At 37.1% G+C, this 20,924-nt stretch overlaps 1 protein-coding gene across 2 annotated transcripts; it reads right to left on the bottom strand.

Moving 5' to 3' along the window:
* Nucleotides 1-642: 642 nt before the first annotated feature.
* On the bottom strand, nt 643-20,700 carry ITIH3 (inter-alpha-trypsin inhibitor heavy chain 3). Of its 2 annotated transcripts, XM_026857434.1 has the most exons (22): nt 20,611-20,700; nt 18,362-18,385; nt 17,592-17,758; nt 16,489-16,593; nt 15,904-16,066; nt 14,901-15,011; nt 14,145-14,270; nt 13,465-13,581; nt 12,527-12,695; nt 12,087-12,212; nt 11,659-11,840; nt 10,504-10,689; nt 9,426-9,565; nt 8,897-9,051; nt 7,132-7,137; nt 6,346-6,372; nt 5,366-5,416; nt 4,668-4,781; nt 3,881-4,085; nt 2,615-2,787; nt 902-1,013; nt 643-801 (listed from the first exon to the last, which is right to left on the bottom strand). In XM_026857434.1, the coding sequence occupies exons 1-22, from the start codon at nt 20,698-20,700 to the stop codon at nt 672-674; spliced, it is 2,679 nt and encodes an 892-aa protein (XP_026713235.1). In that variant the 3' UTR covers nt 643-671. The 2 variants fall into 2 exon arrangements, with proteins under 2 accessions (XP_026713235.1, XP_026713236.1); XM_026857435.1 differs by lacking the exons at nt 6,346-6,372; nt 7,132-7,137 and having other exon boundaries at nt 8,864-9,051.
* Between the last annotated feature and the right edge of the window lie 224 nt (nt 20,701-20,924).

Here is a 20,924-nt window from a genome sequence, read left to right as displayed (position 1 = left end):
TCTGAGTGCTGTTTGGAACCGTGGTATCCCATTCATTTATAAAGATTGGGGCATTCAAAAGTTAGGTTCCAATTAAAATACTAACACATGGAAGTCCTGGATGCTATCATTCATCTGGTGTGATGGTGCTGCACCAGCCCTCAGCACTGCGCAGTCAAGTGGTCAGATGGTTTTTAAGTACTGCTGAATTATCCTGAAATATGTGTGGGTCTGTCAGCCATCCTCTTGTGTGGAATTTCAAAATGTACCTGGTATTCTGGGCTTTGTGAAACCGCAATGAAAACATTGATAGCTGTGGGAATAACAGAGCAAGGCATTAAGTACTGATGCTTTTATTTAAATCACTCCTGACAGTTACCGATTAAAAATGGATAGAACGTTTCTGTTATGTTGTAGAAAGAACATTTCAAGTCAGAATTTTAGAACTAGTAAATTAATTCAGTAAATTGAGGATAGTTCAGGGGATGAGTGATATCTGTGCCCATGAGCAGAAGAGTTGTTTAGCACTTAAGATTTGATCAAATATGCAGTAAAATTCTCTGTGAGAATCCATCGTATCTTGGCATTGCCAAACATGGTAAGTATTTTTAATACTTCTTCAACTTTGAAAAAAACTATTCTTTCAGAAAAATACTCTGTATAGCCAGAAATTTGGAGGAAGTTGTAGCTGTTTAAAACAGACTGGAAACAATATAGTCCGTATGAACACCATCTATGAGCCCAGCTCCATTGTTATGAACAAACCAGCAAGGAATATCAACACCGTGCTTAGGATCTCTTCTGTAATCCTTCTGCCAGCCCCTGCAAGGAAAAATACAGTCATGGGAGTATCAAAGCAGAAACCACACTTTGACAAGGTAATCTTTCCTAAGTCTTTGCTAAGGACTTAATTATTTTTTACCTTGTTACTGTCAGTTCATTGTTTTTAACAATCATTGTGGCATCAGGTTTCTTGGGATCAGACCCAGGATGAATTTCAAGTATGGTGAAGTCAATGGGATGGAAAAACTGTCCTAAAAATAGAAGCCAAAATTACCATTTCAGGCATATTGCACACACTAAACCAGAAACAAACCAATACAGAAGCCCCAGAACTTCTACATTCCCGTGCTGTTTTCCATGTCCCCTCAGGGATTTCAATGGATAAGCAAACATCAAGTTCTGTGTAAGGCTGAACATATGCCTATGGTATTATTTACTTTTTATAAACCAGAATTCTATGCATATCATTTGGATGTAAGTTTCCACTCCTGAGTGCACAGTAAAATCAGCCTTTTCTAGATGTCCTTCAAGATATCCTCACTTTGCATCTTGTCTATTCAGTTGTACTTCTTACATACTCTCCAAGTCTTTAGTTTGTGGGGTTTTTTTTAGTCAAATAATGCATGTGTTGATCTGTGGAAGTTTTGGATGTGATTATGCTCAGCACAAGGCTGATTCACTTTCGCACACTTTTGCCCTGTCTGGGCTGGTGCAAGATGCTGCTGGTGCTGAGTGTTATAATGAGCACAGATTTTAGATTATGTAGTGAAGCACAGAGGCAAAGTCAAAGATGGTGAAAATAGCAATGATGTCTGTAAGTCAGTGAACTGCAACGTGGTGTACCCATGTTGCATGGGCTTTTGCAATTTTCTTGCTCCTTGCAATTCATACCATAGAATAATAACTTCTGTGTGGAGAAGTCCTTTGGCCTGAAGAGACCAGAGCAGGAAAGCATAAATAACATTCCATCCTTATTCTGTTCTTTTTCTGTTTTGTTACAGCACTTCTTATGATGTGTGGACCTGACATGTACTACCAGCACCTTGGCTCACTCTCCCCAGGTCTCAAAGTACATACCAAGACTGAGAAGAGTAAGTTCACAGCAGTTCATTACTTTCCACAATGAGTAAACGCATTGACCTAAAATGAATGTTTGCTGCTCTTACCTGATTTTATAAGTGAAAATTGGAAGGCAAGGGAAAATGGCTGCTATCTGTGTATTTTCCAACAGGGAATGTACACCACCAAACCCACTACACTGGCAGAAAACAGGATTCAATAGGGTCAGAATTTGGATCCCTGAATTATCAACTTTGCCTTCAACTAGAATAAAGAATGTTAGCTAAGGTGGGGAAAATTTTAGATGATACAAGGCATTCTGTGATTTTAATACATGCTAGTAAATCCAGATACACCTTAACAATTTAGTTTCTTACAAGTATGCCCTAACTGAGGTTTGGCAAATTTTGACCAAGCTAACACATGTATTTTCGCAGAGTGCTTGTACTTAGGAGAAAGGTGATAAAGATGAAAGGATCCAAGAGGATGGAAGAACAGTGTAGTAAGAAAAAGAAATCTGTAGGCGGAATTTAGCAGGATAAGGTTTAAAGATGCCAGTGAGGAAAATGGATGCTCCTGGCTAGTGATTTCAGCAGCAGCAGTGGAATTTAAGAAAAGATAATGCATAAAGTCTGAGCCCAGAAAATTTTGTCAGAAATCTTAATACAGCAAATCAACATCATCTCAGTTTCCTCCACTATCCAGTTCAGAAAGGCTAAGTACAACATTGTGTCTACAAATTATGCAGCTTCATAATGAAAGACAAGCATGAAAACACTAAATGAAATCATACCTAATAATCCATGGGTCTGTTCAGACAGTTTTTCTCTTTCCAATGCATACAGTCCTAGGAAATCTTGGTGAAGAGGATGTTTCTTCCATACTTGGTGCAAAACAATAACAAATGAAGCACCACTGCCCATTTTGAGCACCAGACTTTTTTCCTTGTTAATTATCAACGTTAAACTGAGGAAAAAAGAAAAACATAACTTAGGACATTGTGCTTCCCAGAGTTAACAGCAATGAGAAGAAACATGTTCAACAACCAAACATGGCTTTATAAATTGCTCAGTGTTTTTTGAAATAGTGGTTTTGCTGCATAGTTTAGTCCATGTGAATCTCTGTGTGTTCACAGAGAGTACAAGACTCAGACTAAATTACAGTGTAGAAGGCTACTTAGGCTTTAAACTGTTCAGCAAGAAGTTTCTGCCAAAACTTGCCCTCTAATAGCACAACTAATCACAGATAGGTTAGTGATACGTAGATACAGCACCTCATGCTCAGTAATAAAAATGTTATTGACAAAACCATCACTTCCTTGCCTGGATGCTACCTGGCACCTTTTCCTTTTGTTTTTCAAAAAAGACAACTCCTGAAATTTCTAGGTTAGTGCTAGGATGAAGAAAATTTGCTTCTGCTGGTGTTAATGATATCACTAATGTGTCTGTCAAAAAATATAAGTACGCTGTATGAATAACAGTTTTGCTCCAATGCTCTCTCTGTTGCAGTGCCATGCTTTGAGAAGGTAAGAATTTTGTTCCAGATACACAATGAACATGTAAAGGAGGAGAAGGAGGAGGAGAGGCTGCCCATTCCTTTTCTGAAGTTCCTTTTGCACAGGTATAAATGACTCTATAATAGATGGGTCCCATGAAAAATATACCTGACAGTGCAAAATGTTCCATAAATAGCACAATTTCCACTTCTTAAAATGGAGATCACTTACAGCACGTTATTAGGACTTAGAGTAACTTTAGACATAGTGTGTAAGCTTTCAAAGTATTTGCAAGACACTGTTGCATTAAGCACAATACCAAATCTAGTTTCTCCTTAGTCACACTAATAGAAAATCAGGGAAAATTTTTCATTTACTTGTTCAAAGCAGAAGAATTTATGAATAATCATTCAGAAGTTATATAACAAAGTAGAGACCAGAATCCAGCAGGAGTTGAATCAGTTTCTTCTGTATATTCAGACAACAAATCTAAAATTATTGAGCAACACTAAAAAAACTGTAGAAAGTAAACCAGGAGCCTGATATTCTTTCTGTAAGTCTTACCCTTCTTGTTGCAAGGTGACTGAGTCAAGCCAGGTGAAACCTGTTTTTTCATTGCCATTTTGAATTGTGATCTTCTCAGGAGTTACTGTCAGTCTTAAATCCAGGTGCTTATTTGCAATGCCAAGTTTTCCAAAATACGTGTTTTGGATCTTTGCATCACTATTTACTCTCTTATCACCTATGAGTTCTCCATTGACTGTGATGCCTAATATAGAAAGGAAACATCAAGTATTGTTTTAGAGATAGAACCCGATCAACTGATGTCAAGGAGTCTCATGGAAATTTAAGAACAACTCAAGTAAACAAATATGAGTTGAAAAATGAATCAGAATTACTTGTGCGTCTCTGTGTCAAAGTAGAATTAAGCTTTCGGGGCCATTCTGTGGATTTACACAAAGACAATAAGCACTTTATTGAGAAAAGTTTAATATTTCCTAAAGTACAAAGAGTCTGGGATGGACAGAAATAGCCTGGTGACGTTGGTCTGTCTTTACCAGGTATTCCACGAAATGGAAACCTAAGGATTATTTTATTGCCCGTACTACTACTCACTGAGACAAACTATCTTAATTCTCACAGCAGTTTTCAAACAAAGATTAAAAGTTCATTCCATTCCAAGCGAAAACACATTCATGGGAATTGTACCCTATCACAGCTACAGGAACTCCTAACTAACCTTGCTATGAAAAAAGCTTACACAGTATAAAAGAGAGAAATAGCCTTTAAAAAGAAGACATTTTGTTATAAGTATCCTGACTTACTGTATTTAAAAAAATTTAACACTCACCTGTAACTGGATCATTTATTAAATTTAACACAGCACCTGGGTTTTCATTGATATTGAAACAAAGAGCATCTTTTTTTTGCGGCACTGATATAATGAAGTGTGGATCTCCATCAACTGTAAAGGCAAATCACTGGTATTTGTATAGTGATACACAGGTCCAAAGTTCTGCATGAACATTTAATGTGCAATGGAACTGCTGATGCTGGGGACCAGCAGGAACTGGTCTCTGCACAAGCTGTATGCCCAGTTTAGTCCAGCCCATCCTTCAGAGGAGTGGCAGGGTCCCAAGGAAGCTGATACCATCTCCTCAAAGTGAGCTATGTCCTTTTCCCCCTCATCTTTCCTGGGCACATGGCATATATTCTGTGTCTCTTGACCGCAGCAAAATTTGGCACATGGATTGTAGGTTCAGGATGGCTACCTCTTAGTGCTCATCTCTGAGGGCCATGAAAGTATTCAGGAAGTTCACTTGAATAGAGAATAGGCAGTTACCAACACAAAGCCTAGCAATGGGAAGGAGGACTAAGAAAATGACCATATACAATCTCAGCAACCTGATCTTTAAAAAAACATTTAGAGGTGTTTATGGCTGCCTTTGTGGAAGGGAATTATCTAAAAGACTCATAAGAATTGTGCAATTTAGTCTTAAATAACCTCTTCTGTTCTCCTTCTAAGCAGATGCTACTCAAACTACTCACCACTGGTATACCATGTGGGGTGTGAATTATATAGGTAAGATAGTTGTGGAGCTGCAGAGAGTAAAAAAAAAAAAAGTGTTAGAAAAACTCATATCAAAATGCAATATTTACCACACTATCTGCACAGTACATGTAAAATGTCAGGAAGTTAATATGCTAGGAAAATTGCTAATTCCATCCTAGTTTTTAAAGCATACATAGTCCATGGAATGACAGTTTGTGCTCCTTTTGAATCAAGCAAAGCTTCAGGATAAATATAGATTTCACCTGCAGTCTAAATTGCTTTGAGTGTTTCCACAAGGCCCAAGTAATGTATCTGTAGAACACAAATGTTTCCGACTTAAGGATTAAGCTGTCTACCAGCAAGGACATGCAACACCATCCACTGAAAACTTTTGAGGTTTTGGCATTTGTTTTTTTCCTGAATGAATTTAAGTCTTTTCAATGAAGATTTGAGAAAACTAGACAGAGAGAGAGACTGAGAGAGAGACACACACTGAGACTAATCTCCAGAGCAAAAATTTAAATCTAACTCTCCCATTTCCAGGATTGCGCAACCAGCAACCTGAAGGTTCAGTTGCTGTCTCTTTCTCTTGAATTAAAACAGTTTATTTTCCTGTGAGTGACTGAACATATTAATTTAGCCAGAGATGCTGACATCAGTCCCTTGCTTTATGTAATTCCAAAGGAGATGCAAAGTCAAGTCCATCCCCTGTTCCTGGGAAACAGCTATCAGGAAAAAATGGTGGTTTGATGAACTGGCATTTATTCCTTAAAAGCTATTTAGCTGAAACTTTTTCATCTGACATTGCTGAACCTTTAAGTGTGTTTTTAGCAGTGAGAAGAATTTGGTAGTATCTCTTAAAATACAGTTGTAAACCCAGATAAGGCAGTTTATATCTCTCTAGTAATTTCAGATGTCTGAATCAATCTCCTTTGATAGATGCTGCTTCATTCAGAAACTTAAACTAATGACTTACCCAGTGCAACAGGTGGGAGAGCCTGTGCTGTGAATGAAACACAATGTTATCTTAGAGGCTAGAAAGAATAAAAACCAATCTCTCCCACTTACTTCCACCAAAACCAACTCAAAAATCTTTTAATTATGTATAAATTTCTAAATATTTAAAAAATAAAAACTTAGTCAAAACAGTTTATTTAGTACTGCAACAAAGCAAATGTCATGAACAGGCAGAAAGCACGCACTAGTTTTCAGCAAAAATGTTACTTCTCCAAAGACAGGGGGTTTGCTCTGTAAGGGGCTGGGACAACCTGCTCTTCTTGGATTCCCCTGGGTCATCTCGCTCTGAACTGTACTGCTGGGAAGTCAGTAAGATTTGTATGCCTGTTTCCACATTTTTCTAGTCTTCTACTCTTCTTACACCTGAAGCTATGGAGTGTAGCTGAAGACAGGGCTTTGTGCTGAAGAAGTAGCCAGTCACAGAATCAGTGAGGACACCTCTGCAGGAGAGACTGCTACACACAGCCATCTGGGAGTCAACAGTGTGACCCCTGGAAAGCAACCTAGTTGTACTGGGCCTGAATTTTGTGATGGTGGGATGCTTTAAATGTCGGAGATAGGAGGAATCACACTGAAAATAGTATTTACAAACTTTACCAGCAGTTTTTAATCTGTTTATAACACAGTCTTGATTTATTCACCAATAATTTTATAAAAATATTGTGTCCTCTATCAAGTAAGTGATACAGGAAATCCACCTCTTAAGTTAAAAATACTAAATAAATTTAATCTGAAATGTACATACCTTCCGCTGTTACCATGGGCAGGTAAGAAATAAAAGGAAGAAAAAGAGAAATTTACAGTTTCAGTTGCATGATTAAACAGGAAGGATTCTGACCCTGTTAAAACATATTCTAAGAAAAAAATTAAAACTGTTTGATAATTCAACCAGGTATCTTCAGTACTTTACAATTCCATTTCTTCCCAATGATACAACTCAATATTTGTAAATCAAACAGAAACACACTGAAAGTAAAAAGCTGATTGTGGGCCAGGAAAACTAATTAATTATACATACGACAAAAGCACTATTAGTAATTGTGCTATTTTTATGTCATTTCCACATTGCAAAATGTTCCTTATTTGTTTTACTCTTTTGCATTTGCATCATTCTGTTAATACTGACTGGATGATTGAGTAATCCTATTTGTGAATATAGACTCTAGAGTGTGTAAAAATTATTTTTGTTTCTTATACAGTAGCAGTGTTTTGAATATTTTCTCCTATTAATGCTCTATACTTTCTATATATAAAAAAAGATTTACTTGGAAAGTGGTTCAGAAAAGGGCCTTTGTACTACAAGTACCTGAAAAGGGAAAGAGCTGAAGACCACTATGAGTGGATTTCAGTTCTGTCAGATGTTTGGGTAAGTTTTTCCATTTTATGGAGTCCAGCTGTAAATTTTAAAGTCATTATGCTGTATAGTGACTTGAATGTTAAATTAAACGTCAAGTGTTTTTATGTCAGTATCCCACTATGATAGTTATGAAAAATAATGCAAAACTTTTATCAGCAGAATGCCTGAAGAATTATTCAGAATTGAAGGGCACTTAGCAATTAATTGGTTTCAGGATTTACCCCAGCTGAAAGAAAAACCCACTAACCTCCAGTAAGCATCTCTGTTATGATAAAATGCCTTAAGTAACCATGCCAAAATCAGGAGATAAGAAAGTTTTTCATCTAGAAGCTGGCTCCACACAGAGCCCGGGAATAACCTTTAGGGTCAATAAGCAAAAGTTTGGGGAAAAAATAATTGTTTGTCAGACCTGTTGAATGAGGGACAGATGAGGATGGCCCAACCAACACATACAAATGAGGGTAGGGTGGCTTTGGGGTGCTCTGAGAGAGTAGCATTTGCCTTAATTTGCTGAAGAGGAATAGCCATTTTGTTTCGCAAAGAGGCTGAACTGTATGAAAGCACAGTGTTCTACTGAGCAAGGAGTTAATAATTAGCCAAAGTATCAGAGGACTTGAGAACAAATTCTGCACCTTCAATATAATTGATTCTCTTTCTGCAACATATATGAATACTGTGTTTTACAGATATAATCTCCATCTTTTTACAACCTGATATTATCTGCACAAGGAAGATCTCATGCAAATTTTCCCCTCTCGTGTAGAAAGATGTGACTGCATCTATCCCTAAGATGAAGTATTTAGAAAAATAAAGGAGAATGTGCTGTGAACTAAACTGAATATAGCTGGATTATTAGATTAGAAATGCTACTTGGGTTGGGGGGGGCTTTATGTAATACTTTAATATTTAGCTTAAAATACACTTCTTTTGAATTTACAGTATTTTGCCTGTATGATTTAGTAATGAAGGATGGTTTGATAGAAATGAGCTTTACAATGAAAAGTAATTTTGTATAAACCATACACATGCGAGGCTTGGAAAGTAGATTTTTCAGATACATGTTTAAAAATGCCCACCCAAAAGCCTTTCTTTAGGGAACATCAAAGGAACACTTGGCTACTCAAGTAAAGTAAGACTGTGAAAACATCTCTACCTTCAATGGGTTTATCAGCAATCCCATCCTGATTGTCATAGGTTTCTGGCTTTGTTACCACCATGGATGTCAGTGGCGTTACAAACTTGTATTTTAGTGAGAGATCCAGGGCTTCGGCTGTAAGATTCTCCTTTTCTTCTCCTGTAGCTGCAATACTGAATACAAGTAGAGACTCCTAGCATCAATGATTGCTAAATTACTCATTGAACTCTGGATTAAACATTTTTCTTTAAAGTGAAATTCTCTGCAGCTAATTTATCAATAAGGAATATTTGTTACCATCTAAGAGCACTTCTGATTCCATTGGCTATCCAAGAAAAAGGTAAAACTGTGCTTCACATTTGCAATAATTTAAAATTGTTTAATTTGCAGCCTGAAACAGGTTGGGGAGGAGAATAAGTTGGGAGATTTTCCTTATAGTTTTTTATGGTTTCCCATCAGCACCTCAGCGTGATGTGAATTTCAGTTTCACATCCTAGAAGTTGCACCAGTCAGGTGGGCTAACGAGTTCACAGCGAGATAGAATTACCGTTCTTCCAGGAGTTGTTCAATGGTGAGATAAGCCCAGAGCCTTTCAATGTACTCTCCAAATATGTACTGTTGTTCTTGGAAAGCTTTAGCTGTTTCCTCTGCGTCTTGTTGTGTAGTATATGACAGGGCATCATTAGCCTGTTGGGAAGAAGGAAACTTCTCTGTATCTTGAGTAGCCAAGGACTTCCAGAACTTCCCAAACTCAAGACCTTCACATCTGAAAATCATATTAAATTGAAAAACAGCCTGGTCCTATACAGCACTTGCCCAGGAAATCATCAGTCTTGTATAAGGATCTCTGTACCATCACTTCTGTGAAGGTTAGTAGTGTATGCTATATAGAACACAATGTGGTTTCCAAATTGATATGTAATTTTTTTCATTAGAATTTGGCTACTCAAGATTTAAAGAACTTTGATTATGACGCCAATTTCATACAGGAACTCATTCAAGGAGATATGCTAACTTACTAATAATACATCATTTGTACTTGAAATATACCTAATTTTATATAATGTATTTAATACACCACAGTGCACAGGGCATATACTCAGTTATGATAACATGATTTATAATATGTGTGTGGTGTGTTTCTTGGACATCAGGGGCAAATATTTTTACAGAATCCAGCTGTGGAGAGGTATTCAGATCACCTGGTTCATATCAGAATTAGAGTTCTATTTTAAGAGGAAGGCATTTCAAATATTCAGCTGGCTTATCCATCAGTTTTCTTCACCCACTGAAGACTAGTGTCTGTGAACACTGAACATTTGGCTCCTGAAAGAACCAGGTAGGGTATTTAGAGACTAAACAAACAAACAAACAAATCTGTTAGCAAAATTTATCCAGTCACACTGCACAAAGTTGTTCCAAACTGACCCTAGCATACGTGAAGGAGCTAGGCAAGTAACTTGAGTTTTAAAAGCAAAGACTTTGGTGCATTTGGTTTCTCACATATGCAGTAACACATCCTGTCACTGAGGTAAAGAAATACCAGTAAATATTTTAAACATTGCCAGCTTTGAACATTCAGACACTTTGTGTACCATACTTAAGTCAAAGAAATCTATACTTACACCTTCACCTCTCACATCTACCGTCAGGCTGTTTTGGTTGCTGTCTATAAAGCGCCCAGCCACCACAATCTCAGACCCATCATAGAAATGCTTAAAACTGTTTTTAGTTAGATCTGATATCTCATTTTCTGGGTAGTTTAACTCCACATCTGTGAGCATGGGATTCGATACCTCATCATAAAACCCCTACAGGATAAAAAGGAAAAAAGGGAAACATTTAACTACCATTGTTTCTTTAATTCATAGGTAGATCTGTACCCAGAAACATCCAGCTATTTCAGCAATGAAAACTAAAACAGTATTTTGGAAGAAATATTTAAATAATCAGTTAAATCTCAAGAGTACAAGGCCTAAAAAACTACAGATAATGGAAATCAAAAAGGACATACAATCTCTTCATTCCCACTAAGAGAGTGGAAAAATATCTGAGAACAATATGCTGTGGATGATGAGTTACATCAGTGTTAATCAAGAGGGATCCCAAGCTTCCCCCTATTTGATAGAAATAATTTTCTAGATCTACTCCCTGCAGAGACTGAAATGATAACATAAGCCAAATGAGACTAGGTATTTGATTTTGGGCAGAGCTTGCAGTTAAATCCAGTATCTAAATTCTTTGGTGAATTTTTTAAATGACTGCTACTGGAATTTGAGAAGTAAAAAAGGTCAACTCTGTACTGCCTATACCTGTTCTCACAACTTATACAACTATAAACTGCTTCAGAAGTATGGTAGGACACACCTGCTTGCAGTAATTCCTAAAGACAGAATATCTAGATCCTTTATGCTCTGTCATCCTTCTCTTCCCTTGACACAACATTAACTACGTGATCTGTGAGGTATGGGAGATAGAATGACTGCAGCAATTTTGCTGCACACCAAAGTATTCTTCAGAACCATGATTTGTGTCACCCTATGGCAAGTTTTGAACCCTCTTCTACAGCTCACAGTATCTCCCTTTTACTGTCTTTCCACTTTCTGCTTATATAAGGGAAAGGGAAAATTATATGCAACTAATATTCTGATTACAGCAGACTCTTGAGTATCTCAGTACCAGATTACATTTAGGGATTTTGATTATTTCAAAATAAGAATGTCTGTATAGTTATCTGAATTACCGTAGGTTTCATCTAATTTAAGTGGTGATTGCTGTACCTGAAGCTGTAAAGATGCATCAGAGTCAGGATAAATCCGACGGGCCAATCCTTTATTCTCCAGCGCCATCTTCTCCAAGAAGTTGTAGTCAACACCATAGCCAAAACCAAGATTGTATAAGGGATATTTGCCTTCAATGGCTTTTTTTACATGGGTCTGAATGTCCTGAGGATTTGATATGCCTGCATCAAACCAGAAAAAGTGAGTTTTCTTCCCAAATAGATAAAATTATCACAAAATAAAATGTGGCTAGTCATGATTGGATTTCTTAGGAGGCATTATAAAAAACTTGGTTTACTAGTATAATGCTGGTATAATAGCATTTAAATAATGAAAACATCCGGAAGCCAAAGATTGAGGCCAATTTTATCTGAGCATTTTTTTGTTAGTTAATTCACTCTCTATTATTCCATCCAATACAAACTTACCTACGTTTGGTTGGCCATCTGTTAACATGATAATTATAGAAGCACTTCTCTTGGGCACAAGGTTTCCTTCATGAGCAGCATTCAGCATATCAATTCCTCTCATTATACCACCATGTAAATTTGTCACTGCAAGGTAGACATAGAAATTTGGTTGCAGCACAGACAGTCAAAATAAAGGCCCATTTTTCACTGGAATCTGACAAGATCTCATTACAGTATAAAAATGAAAGATTTGGGTTTGCAAGCAGGGGTATGTTTAGATAGAAAAGTATCTGGACTTTGGAAACATAAGAAGAAATAGATGTCATGTTCTGAGTAAATTTCAGCTTTAGGAGTATCTCACCAGTAATTAAAAAAAAAGCTGTAGCATTGTGTTCACCAGCTGAACTGATAAATTATCTTACATAGTGACCTACTGGCAAGTCCAGCAAAGTACTTACAGCCTTCAGTGTCAATGCCCCGAACAAACTTCCTTGCTTCATCCAAATTCTCAGGAGTGGCCTTGATTAATGTTTCTTTCCAGGTGTGTACTTCACTACCAAACAGTATGAAATTGAAGAAGTCATCTCCCTTAATGTCATCTAAGATTTTTAGAAGTGCTTCTCTTGTCTATAAGTCAAAGAGATTTAAACGTATGGTTCAATATTTAACGAAATAGTTGCTTACAGATTTAAATGACTAATCTCTCAGCATTTGGATATTGTTAACTTTTACACACTATGTCGTGCAAAACTTCTGAGCTTGTTCTGTCCTTGTCAGTCCCTGTGTCTATTTCAGAGTAACTCCAGTGAAGTCAGCCAATTGCAATTACATCTGGTAAATCTTTGTAGCTGAGAGGAAAATCAGGTCTCATGTCATAGATTGTTATTTGCACTGAGGTGAGCTGGCATGGAAAATTGAAAGTGATGGGAACTGGGTAGATACAGATTGGTGGAGAAGCTCATATGCAAGCAGGTGTGGATATTTTGATGCAGCATCAAAACCTGAAAATTCTGAGCATTAGTTTAGAATGAGGAGTCCTAGCTATGCAAAGAGCTGCCACTTCCCAGTGGAGACAGAATGAATAACACAGATAATGCACATAATACTGTATACACATTTTAATTTTGGAACTGTCCAGTACACGTGGCAGAGCTCTCTGGAAATGATGATATTGAGAGTTTTGAACTAACAACATTTATAAGTAAATATAGCCTAAATGTATAGAATTTTGTTCTACAGTAATGTTTCAAACTAGTACATACAGTACAGAGCATTAGAGAGGTCAGAGCATAAAACCACTTGGTATAGCTTAAGGAGCACATATGCACATAGCCATGTCCCTTCCATTACAGTAGAGGCTCTCTCACTGGGACCCTATAGTAATGTAATAACTTACCTGTTCTATTTCTCTTCCAGACATTGAACCACTAATATCTATTATAAAAATAACATTTTTGGGCAAATTTGGAAGATTCGTTGGTGCAAAGAAGTGTACAAAGTAGCCATTGACAATCTGAAAAATAAAATGTAAAAAAAATTTAGAAAAATACTTTTGTATATTATAAAGATAAAATGGATAAAGAAGAAATTAATTTCATTTAGTGTCTATTCCTTGAGTAGACTAATAGGCTTTAATGGCCCTGACCGGTCCCACCTCTGTCCAGGGCCCAGGAGCTTCATTTAAGTGTAAGCCTGGGCCTTTAGTCCCTGCCTGAGCTACACTCTAAAAATGGCCGTCTCCAGCTGTGTCACAGCCACACGTGTTCCTGTCCATGGACTCCACTGATTTGGATCCCACCTTGCAGACTGTCTTCCCACCTTGACCTCGGGCTGCCTCATCACCACAAACGTGCCTGGTGACCCGGACTCTCAGTTAAATTTGACTATCATCTCTGGGTCTGCCTTGCTCAGGTACTGGAGGAGTGGATTTGTGGCTGGCAAAGCCCCTGTGCTGTCAGCTGTGCTGTCATGTTCAGCTCCTGTCCTTTAGGGAACAGCTGGCCCTTGCTACTCCCTGACCTTTACAATGCAAGCTAAGCTGTTCAACAGTTCAAAATCTCCAGCTGTCAGATTTACCTGCAGATTATCTGGAGTTGTTCTCTTCACATCATATTTTACAGTAAAATCCCCATCCAAGAGAGACTGTGAGCAATTTGCACAGGTTCGCTGCTGATCAAGAGTTGGCTTGAAAGAGATATGCCCCTGAAAAGAAAAGCTTTTATTAGATCTTTATCTTAATAGCTGAAAATTTTCTACAAGACACAAATAAATTTGCATTTTTGTAAAACTGGTGTACTTACATTCATGGACATGAGAATAACCTGTTTTACCAGGTTAGGTATGAGTTATGTGTATTTATATACTTATTGATGGATAACTGATAAATGAAGGCTGCTATCTAGAGCTTTCTTCATAGGTTCACTTCCCCACCTTCTTTGGATCAGCCCTCCACTCTGAATGACACCTTTGATAAGGCTGCTGGGCAGTCTATGTATTAGGAAAACAACCACCTCTGTACATGACAAAACTACTTGTTACTGACTCAGTTCTTCTTAAGAAATAGTCTTACTGGTATCCAGGTTTCCAACTACTGCTATGGAACAAGGCCTACTAGTTAGGGTACAGTACCAAGCTAACAGCTACGTGGCTTCTGAGCTGCATGGAGATGGCCTTCAACTTGTTAGCTTGGAATTCAGAGCTCATTTGCACAGAGAAGCCTTTACTGCATTTTCTCTAGTTTTTTTTCCTTTCACTTCCATTGGCAGCACTGACATTATTATTTGAGAACTGTAACTGTAATAAATAAATTATGGAATGCAGTAGTTATTGTACCTTTTTCTCTGAAAAAGTTTTTTTAATGATATTTTGTAAATCATTGGTGATGAATGTTCCTTCTGCTTCCAGCGCAGTGATACCCTGAGGCTCAAAGATATTTACTTCAATCTGAAATATTAATTGAAAATTCATTGTCATTGATTAGTCCACAATATATCAACTTAGCCATTTACAGGAGGATCAGCAAGCAACTACAGATGTGAAAGAGAGATTTTTGTAAAAGCAAAATGAATTTACTTTTGTAATTCATAATGGCAGTCCAAATCCAAACAGGCCTTTTTATACACAAAAGTTAAAACCAAAGCTAGTAAGAAGTAAACCTTAATTGAAATATAACTTATTTGAAAACTAGATACTAGAATTTTGTAAAATGTCAGTACTCAAGTCCTTCAAATATATAACCCAGCCATTAGCTGCACCCAGTATTTCAGTATGCTTTCTATCAAGGTGTGTTTAAAATAATGCTGCATAAACTCTTATAGATGCTGAGTTTTGATGCTGATTTTTACACAGTATGTTCTGGGCATACAAAGGAAAAACATTCTGTCGTAGAGCTAGGTTTTAGCAAGGCATATAGGAGTGATCAAAGACCAGTTTTGGCCACAAAAGCCACAGAATTCTAAAATGCAATATATGTATCACTGTAATTTAAGATTATGTAGTTTCATGGCGGTGTGAGAAAGATGTAGTTTGTGTTATAAACACACTTATAAAAAATATGAGACTTCTATTTTATCCCAAGTTGTCGTAATGGTTTGTCAGGTTTCCGTATATCATTTCTTTTGGAGGCTTAGTAGCTAAAGCCAATTTGTCAGGCTTACAAATAAAAACCTGCACTAAAGCATAGTGGTGTGGACTCCCCACATGATTCATTAGAACTATTATCATGGGCCTTTAGCTCACCTGTGAACCAACGGGAATGACCATGGTACTCCACTTTCAACAGATGTACAGAATTTCATCATCTCTACAGTCCAATTTAATACAGTTTGCCATTTACCTCAAAATCTTTGACAAGCTGCTTCGGTTTTACTTTGATGAACATCTCATATTTCCCAAACTGTCGCTTTAGCAGTTCTTCATATGTGAGTTCAAAAGTGACTTTGCTGGCTGCTTCAATGTTAACCGAGACAGTGAATTTTTCTGTTTTTCGTCCTGAAGCTCTGTATTTAAGTGGGTAAGAAAAACAATATCTTTATCCTCTTTCACAATATTTATTTTTTGGGTTGGTGGAGTATGATTTTCAAAAAAGAAGTAAAGCAAAGATAGGAATTTTGATCTATTGCTAAAATCATACTCTAACTGTAGAATTTATTTAAGTTTCCCAGTAAACTTAATCCCAGGAACAGATCATACAACGTCAGTGAAAGTTGCAGAAACAGCCTTTCCATAATTGCGGATACTGGCTGCATAGTCCTAAATTGCATTTCCTTTTTATAATTTAATCTACAATAACTTTAACTTAATGATTGTCCTTTGGTCCCATAAAAAACAAACTTCAGAAATATGCCAGAACGAAGTATTTCCAATCTCACAGTGTGTTATGGGATGATGGTGCAGAAGCCACACAACATATCACTCTTACTTGACAAGACCAGCAGTCTGTCCCTTTGAAACAGCCTTCTCATACTGCTTTTTTGCAACTTCTTTTTCCTTTATGGTTCCAGGATAAGTGACACCATCAATTGTCCTGCAGATAAAAAAGTCCTGGTTTAGCTGAATAAAAAGTTACTATGGGTAATTCTCTGTTTATTGATTGGTTTGCTAAAAGCACTTTCAGGAATCCACTATCACCAAGATTTGAGCACTTTCACTGAAGCTAATCTTCTCAGTGCATTTAGATGGAATGAAGAGCTCTGTGCTCAGTAGCTTAAGAGAATCTAAACCAATTTTTAGTTTGAAAATTAATTAGATCAAAACTGGGCTGATAGCAACACTACTTACACCTGCCATATTCCTACACTTCAGCAGCTTGATTGTCTCATCTAATGGCAAGTCAGCTCTCTGGATGAGACTCATCTGTCCAAATGTAGCTGTGTACAGCTAAACATTTAATCCTTACACTCCTTACACCATTAAAAAGGGATTTCTCACAGGGAATTAATCTCATCCTATAATGAAAGTTCCAGCATGCATTAAGAGTAGTTGTACCCTAAAAGTTACTGTTTCTTTTCTCGGAAGATAAAATAGGCCTAGTGTGATTAGCAGAGATGGACATGTTTAAGCTGAATTAAGCTCATAACTGTGTCAGAATTACACATTATTGTAACTAAAGGTACAAATGTAAAGGAAAAATTCTATTTCCTCCCTTTCATTCAAATATTATTTTTAAATTAAGAGATAAATTAAGCTATAATGCCATCAGGGAAATTAAGTAATGAAACTTTTCTGGTTTGATAACATCAGAGTAAGTTGTATTTCTGAAAAGATGAATGGATCTCCAGAGAAGATCCCCATTCCCTAACGTCCATGACGATGAATAGAAATAATTTAAAATTAGTCATCTTTATTATAGATGTACCAGTCTTTGACTTTCTCCAAGTATATTCCATGTTAATAGTACCAGAAGATCACCCAGGAGGCATTTAGAAAATGGCAAAATAAAAATGAACATTTGAGTTCAGTTTCTACCAGATGCATTTGCACAGATTTTTAGTCTTCTCTAACAACATTTTAAAGAATACACACATGCTGAAGTTGGTAATGAAGGCTGTCTTAGGGAGTTCAACATCAAAGACAACTTCTTTGTGCACATTTCCACGATTAACAGCTCGACTGGTGATGATGTTGTGGGCAAATCGGGAAGTTACTTTACTATCAATTTTCATGCTATAGATTTCTATCCCATTGACAACCTGTAGATTGAAAAATGAAAAAAGGAGAAAAGACCTAGCTGTTACATTGATGTCTGTATTAATCAGCCATAATCATAATTTTAAAAAGAAATCTCGACCCGACATTCTATCACTCTAAAGTAAAACAGGACTTAATCATAAGAACTGGAACACAGCTGTATTTCCTTGGATATCCATCACACTGCCATCATGGTGCTGTTCCATGAGTTATAACTACAGCCTCTTTAACAAAACTACCACCACAGCAAAGATACTGCCATTATAAGAACAGTTTTTTTTTTCTCTACTGTGACTTTTGTTTATAGTCAGTCAAAGAGCACAACAACTTACTGCCACCTCACTGTATTAGTGACTTCCAACAACTTCGCTATTTATTCAACTACAGCAAGGTTAAAAATGGTCCAGGAGTTTCCATCAGATCTTGGAAAGGTTAGTTAGTCCTACTGCCTAAACCAAGCAATTCTGGGCTACTCCCCTTGTCACACACTCAAAAATACTCATTTATTCAGACTGGACTCAGAGAAACATGTTGTGAATACAGTAAGTATATTCTTCAACTATAAATCTTTCTCAGTAGCCCGGACAAAACCAAACTTTACTCACCAAGTCATTATCAGCATTTCGCTTCTGTAAAGAGAAAAAAAAAGGGAAAAAAAATCATGACTAAAGTAGTAAAGCTGCATTTACAAATAAATCACTGGGTACCTATGTAGTTGTCTTTTGCTTCCAAGTCAAAAGAAGCTGTCCAGGAGAAGGAAGGCTTGAGAAAGGTCCTCATTAGTAAACTGAAGTAAATTTAAGGGCAGAGTAAGTGAGGCATCTAAGACAGATATAACTCTTTTCCTTATAGCATTCCCACACATCACTCATAGATTGGTGAATATTTTGGTTTTCATTTGCGTTAGTGCACCTTAAATACTGTGGAGTTTGAAAGATGTTAAGCTTTGAAGCTGCTGTGATCTTGTATTTTGCTCAAGTGACAGAAGAAGTTACCTTCTTTCAGCTGAAAAACAATAATGGACTGCCAGAGAGTTGAGGGAAGAGCGAGCGGAAAAGAGGCTTGAATGCTCAGTGCCATTCATATTTAAATGTTGAGACTAAAGAATGTTCTAAAATCTGCTTAATATTGCTTCCTTGATTACAGGATGGCTGTGTGGTGACTGACATCAAAGTAAAATCAGAATATCTCGTACTGAGGGTGGCATCTTTTTCTTGGCAGTTCCTGGTTCTGGGTCCTGTGGCATATATTTTGTCTTTTCAAACAAATTCTCCTTTGGAAGAAAAAAGGGGTTTGTATCAAAGCATAAAAACCCAGTTTACACATATTTCTCCTTAAACTCTGTCAGACTTACTCCTAAATTTTTCCTGTTTCACCCCAGCCTCTCATTCTAACATGAGTTGGTAAAATGGCAATTCAGCAGGCTTACAGAGAGGAGAGGCGGTCACTATGAAAGGCTGAATGGAAGAGAAGAAAAGCTGTTAGAACTTTTTTGGCATATTTGCTCCCAGACCAGGTGCAAATACTAGCTCTACAAAAATGCCATGTGCTCTCTTTTCTGAGAGAAAAGGCTTCAAAGATACTTACTGAATCATGTTAAAATAACAGCTTGTGTAATTCCATTCCCGTAAACGCAGCTGCAAATACCTTATCTCTGTTGGTTCTAAGAGCCTCATAGGTCACATTTTGTGCAAGCATTACCTGCTCCACCAAAGAGAGGGTTAAAAATACAATAAAGTATCCGAGACCTTCACAGTACAAAGCATTCTCCTCCATCTCCATCAATGCATAAAGTATATCCACATTTGCATAAAGTATATGACAAAACTGAGAAAATCAACTGACTTTCCTGTAGTGTTCTGCATATATGGACAGAGCACTGCACAAAGCTTTGGCCATTTTCCATTTAGAAAAGTTTTAGCATTGCAAGACACACAGAGAACAACAGGCAGTATGGTAATCTAGAGGAAAAAGCTACATTGTATCTGGGCTACATATCGGTTAAATAGTAAGAACCTATAGCATCTCCAATTTGCAGCAATAAATCTCAAGCTGATTTTTAAAAGTTAGATATGTTATTATCCTGGTTTTCAAAGAAAAAGTCTTGGCAAAGACCATAACCTAATCAACAGAAATTGACTGTAAATTGCTTTGTCCTGTTATACCCACTAATCTACAATGCTCCCTAAAGAGATATGCCCTCTGCAGCTTTTCATAGTACGTAACTACTGAGAGAGAGGAAAATCATTTATTGAGATGAGAAATAGTGGCTGGCAACTTAACTGAAGAAAATTAGGCAGAACATCAGGAAGCACTGCCTTACTCAGAGATCCAGACAAAACCAGAATGGTCCCTTTGAGGGACAGAGATGTATTTCATGTTATGCTGAAGTGCAAGTCATTTCAGAAAAATCCTACCATGTCACTTGGATAGTGGACATATTTATCTAGATGCCATGTTGCATCTCTGTTTTCTGCTTCCTGGAGGCATCTTTTCACTGTTATTTTGCATTGCTTTACAGGTGCTAAAGTCAGTTCCCTGGCAGCACTGATTTGTTTTACACGTTTAAATATAAGACCACTAAAACATTTTACCATTACACGGTGATGACATGGAAAATAGAGGATAGTGATGCTTTTAAAAAGAGATAGGAGAGCTGCTTCAGAACTGCTTCAAAACTGAGGCTGGTTAGAGGTAAAGCAGTCTGAGTCTCAAGTCTGGTCTTGTGTTCACTGCTAACAGGGAACACAAAGCTTCTGGTGGCAGCACTGCATGAACTCTCTGGTAAATGTTGATAAATGGCAGGAAGTTAACCTATGAAGAATGGTAGACCCACACATGGTTGATTACTTACCTTGATGTTTCGGACATGTGTTACCAAAAAGTCTGACGATGCAAAGGCAGGAATCAATAATAAAATACAAAGCAATAGATGGTTTTCCATTTTGGAGAAGAAGTAAGGTTCCAATTTGAACGATATCCATAAATATATAATGCTTGTTTACCGAGTGTTAATCAATAACCTACTGTGAAAAGTGGGATTAAACATTAGGCATTTGGGAAAAATCAAATACTGAATTTTGAATTTGCATAATCTTCAGAATACTGTTACAGAATTTATAGAATATTTCAGCAATGTCTCTTCTATGTAGTATCTCCAAACATAAA

Source organism: Athene cunicularia (genome assembly GCF_003259725.1).
Source record: "Athene cunicularia isolate RWA chromosome 12 unlocalized genomic scaffold, athCun1 chr12_part1, whole genome shotgun sequence".
Classification (NCBI taxonomy): Eukaryota; Metazoa; Chordata; class Aves; order Strigiformes; family Strigidae; genus Athene; species Athene cunicularia.
The sequence above is the reverse complement of the archived record's forward strand: the minus strand, read 5'-3'. Positions and strand labels throughout refer to the sequence as shown.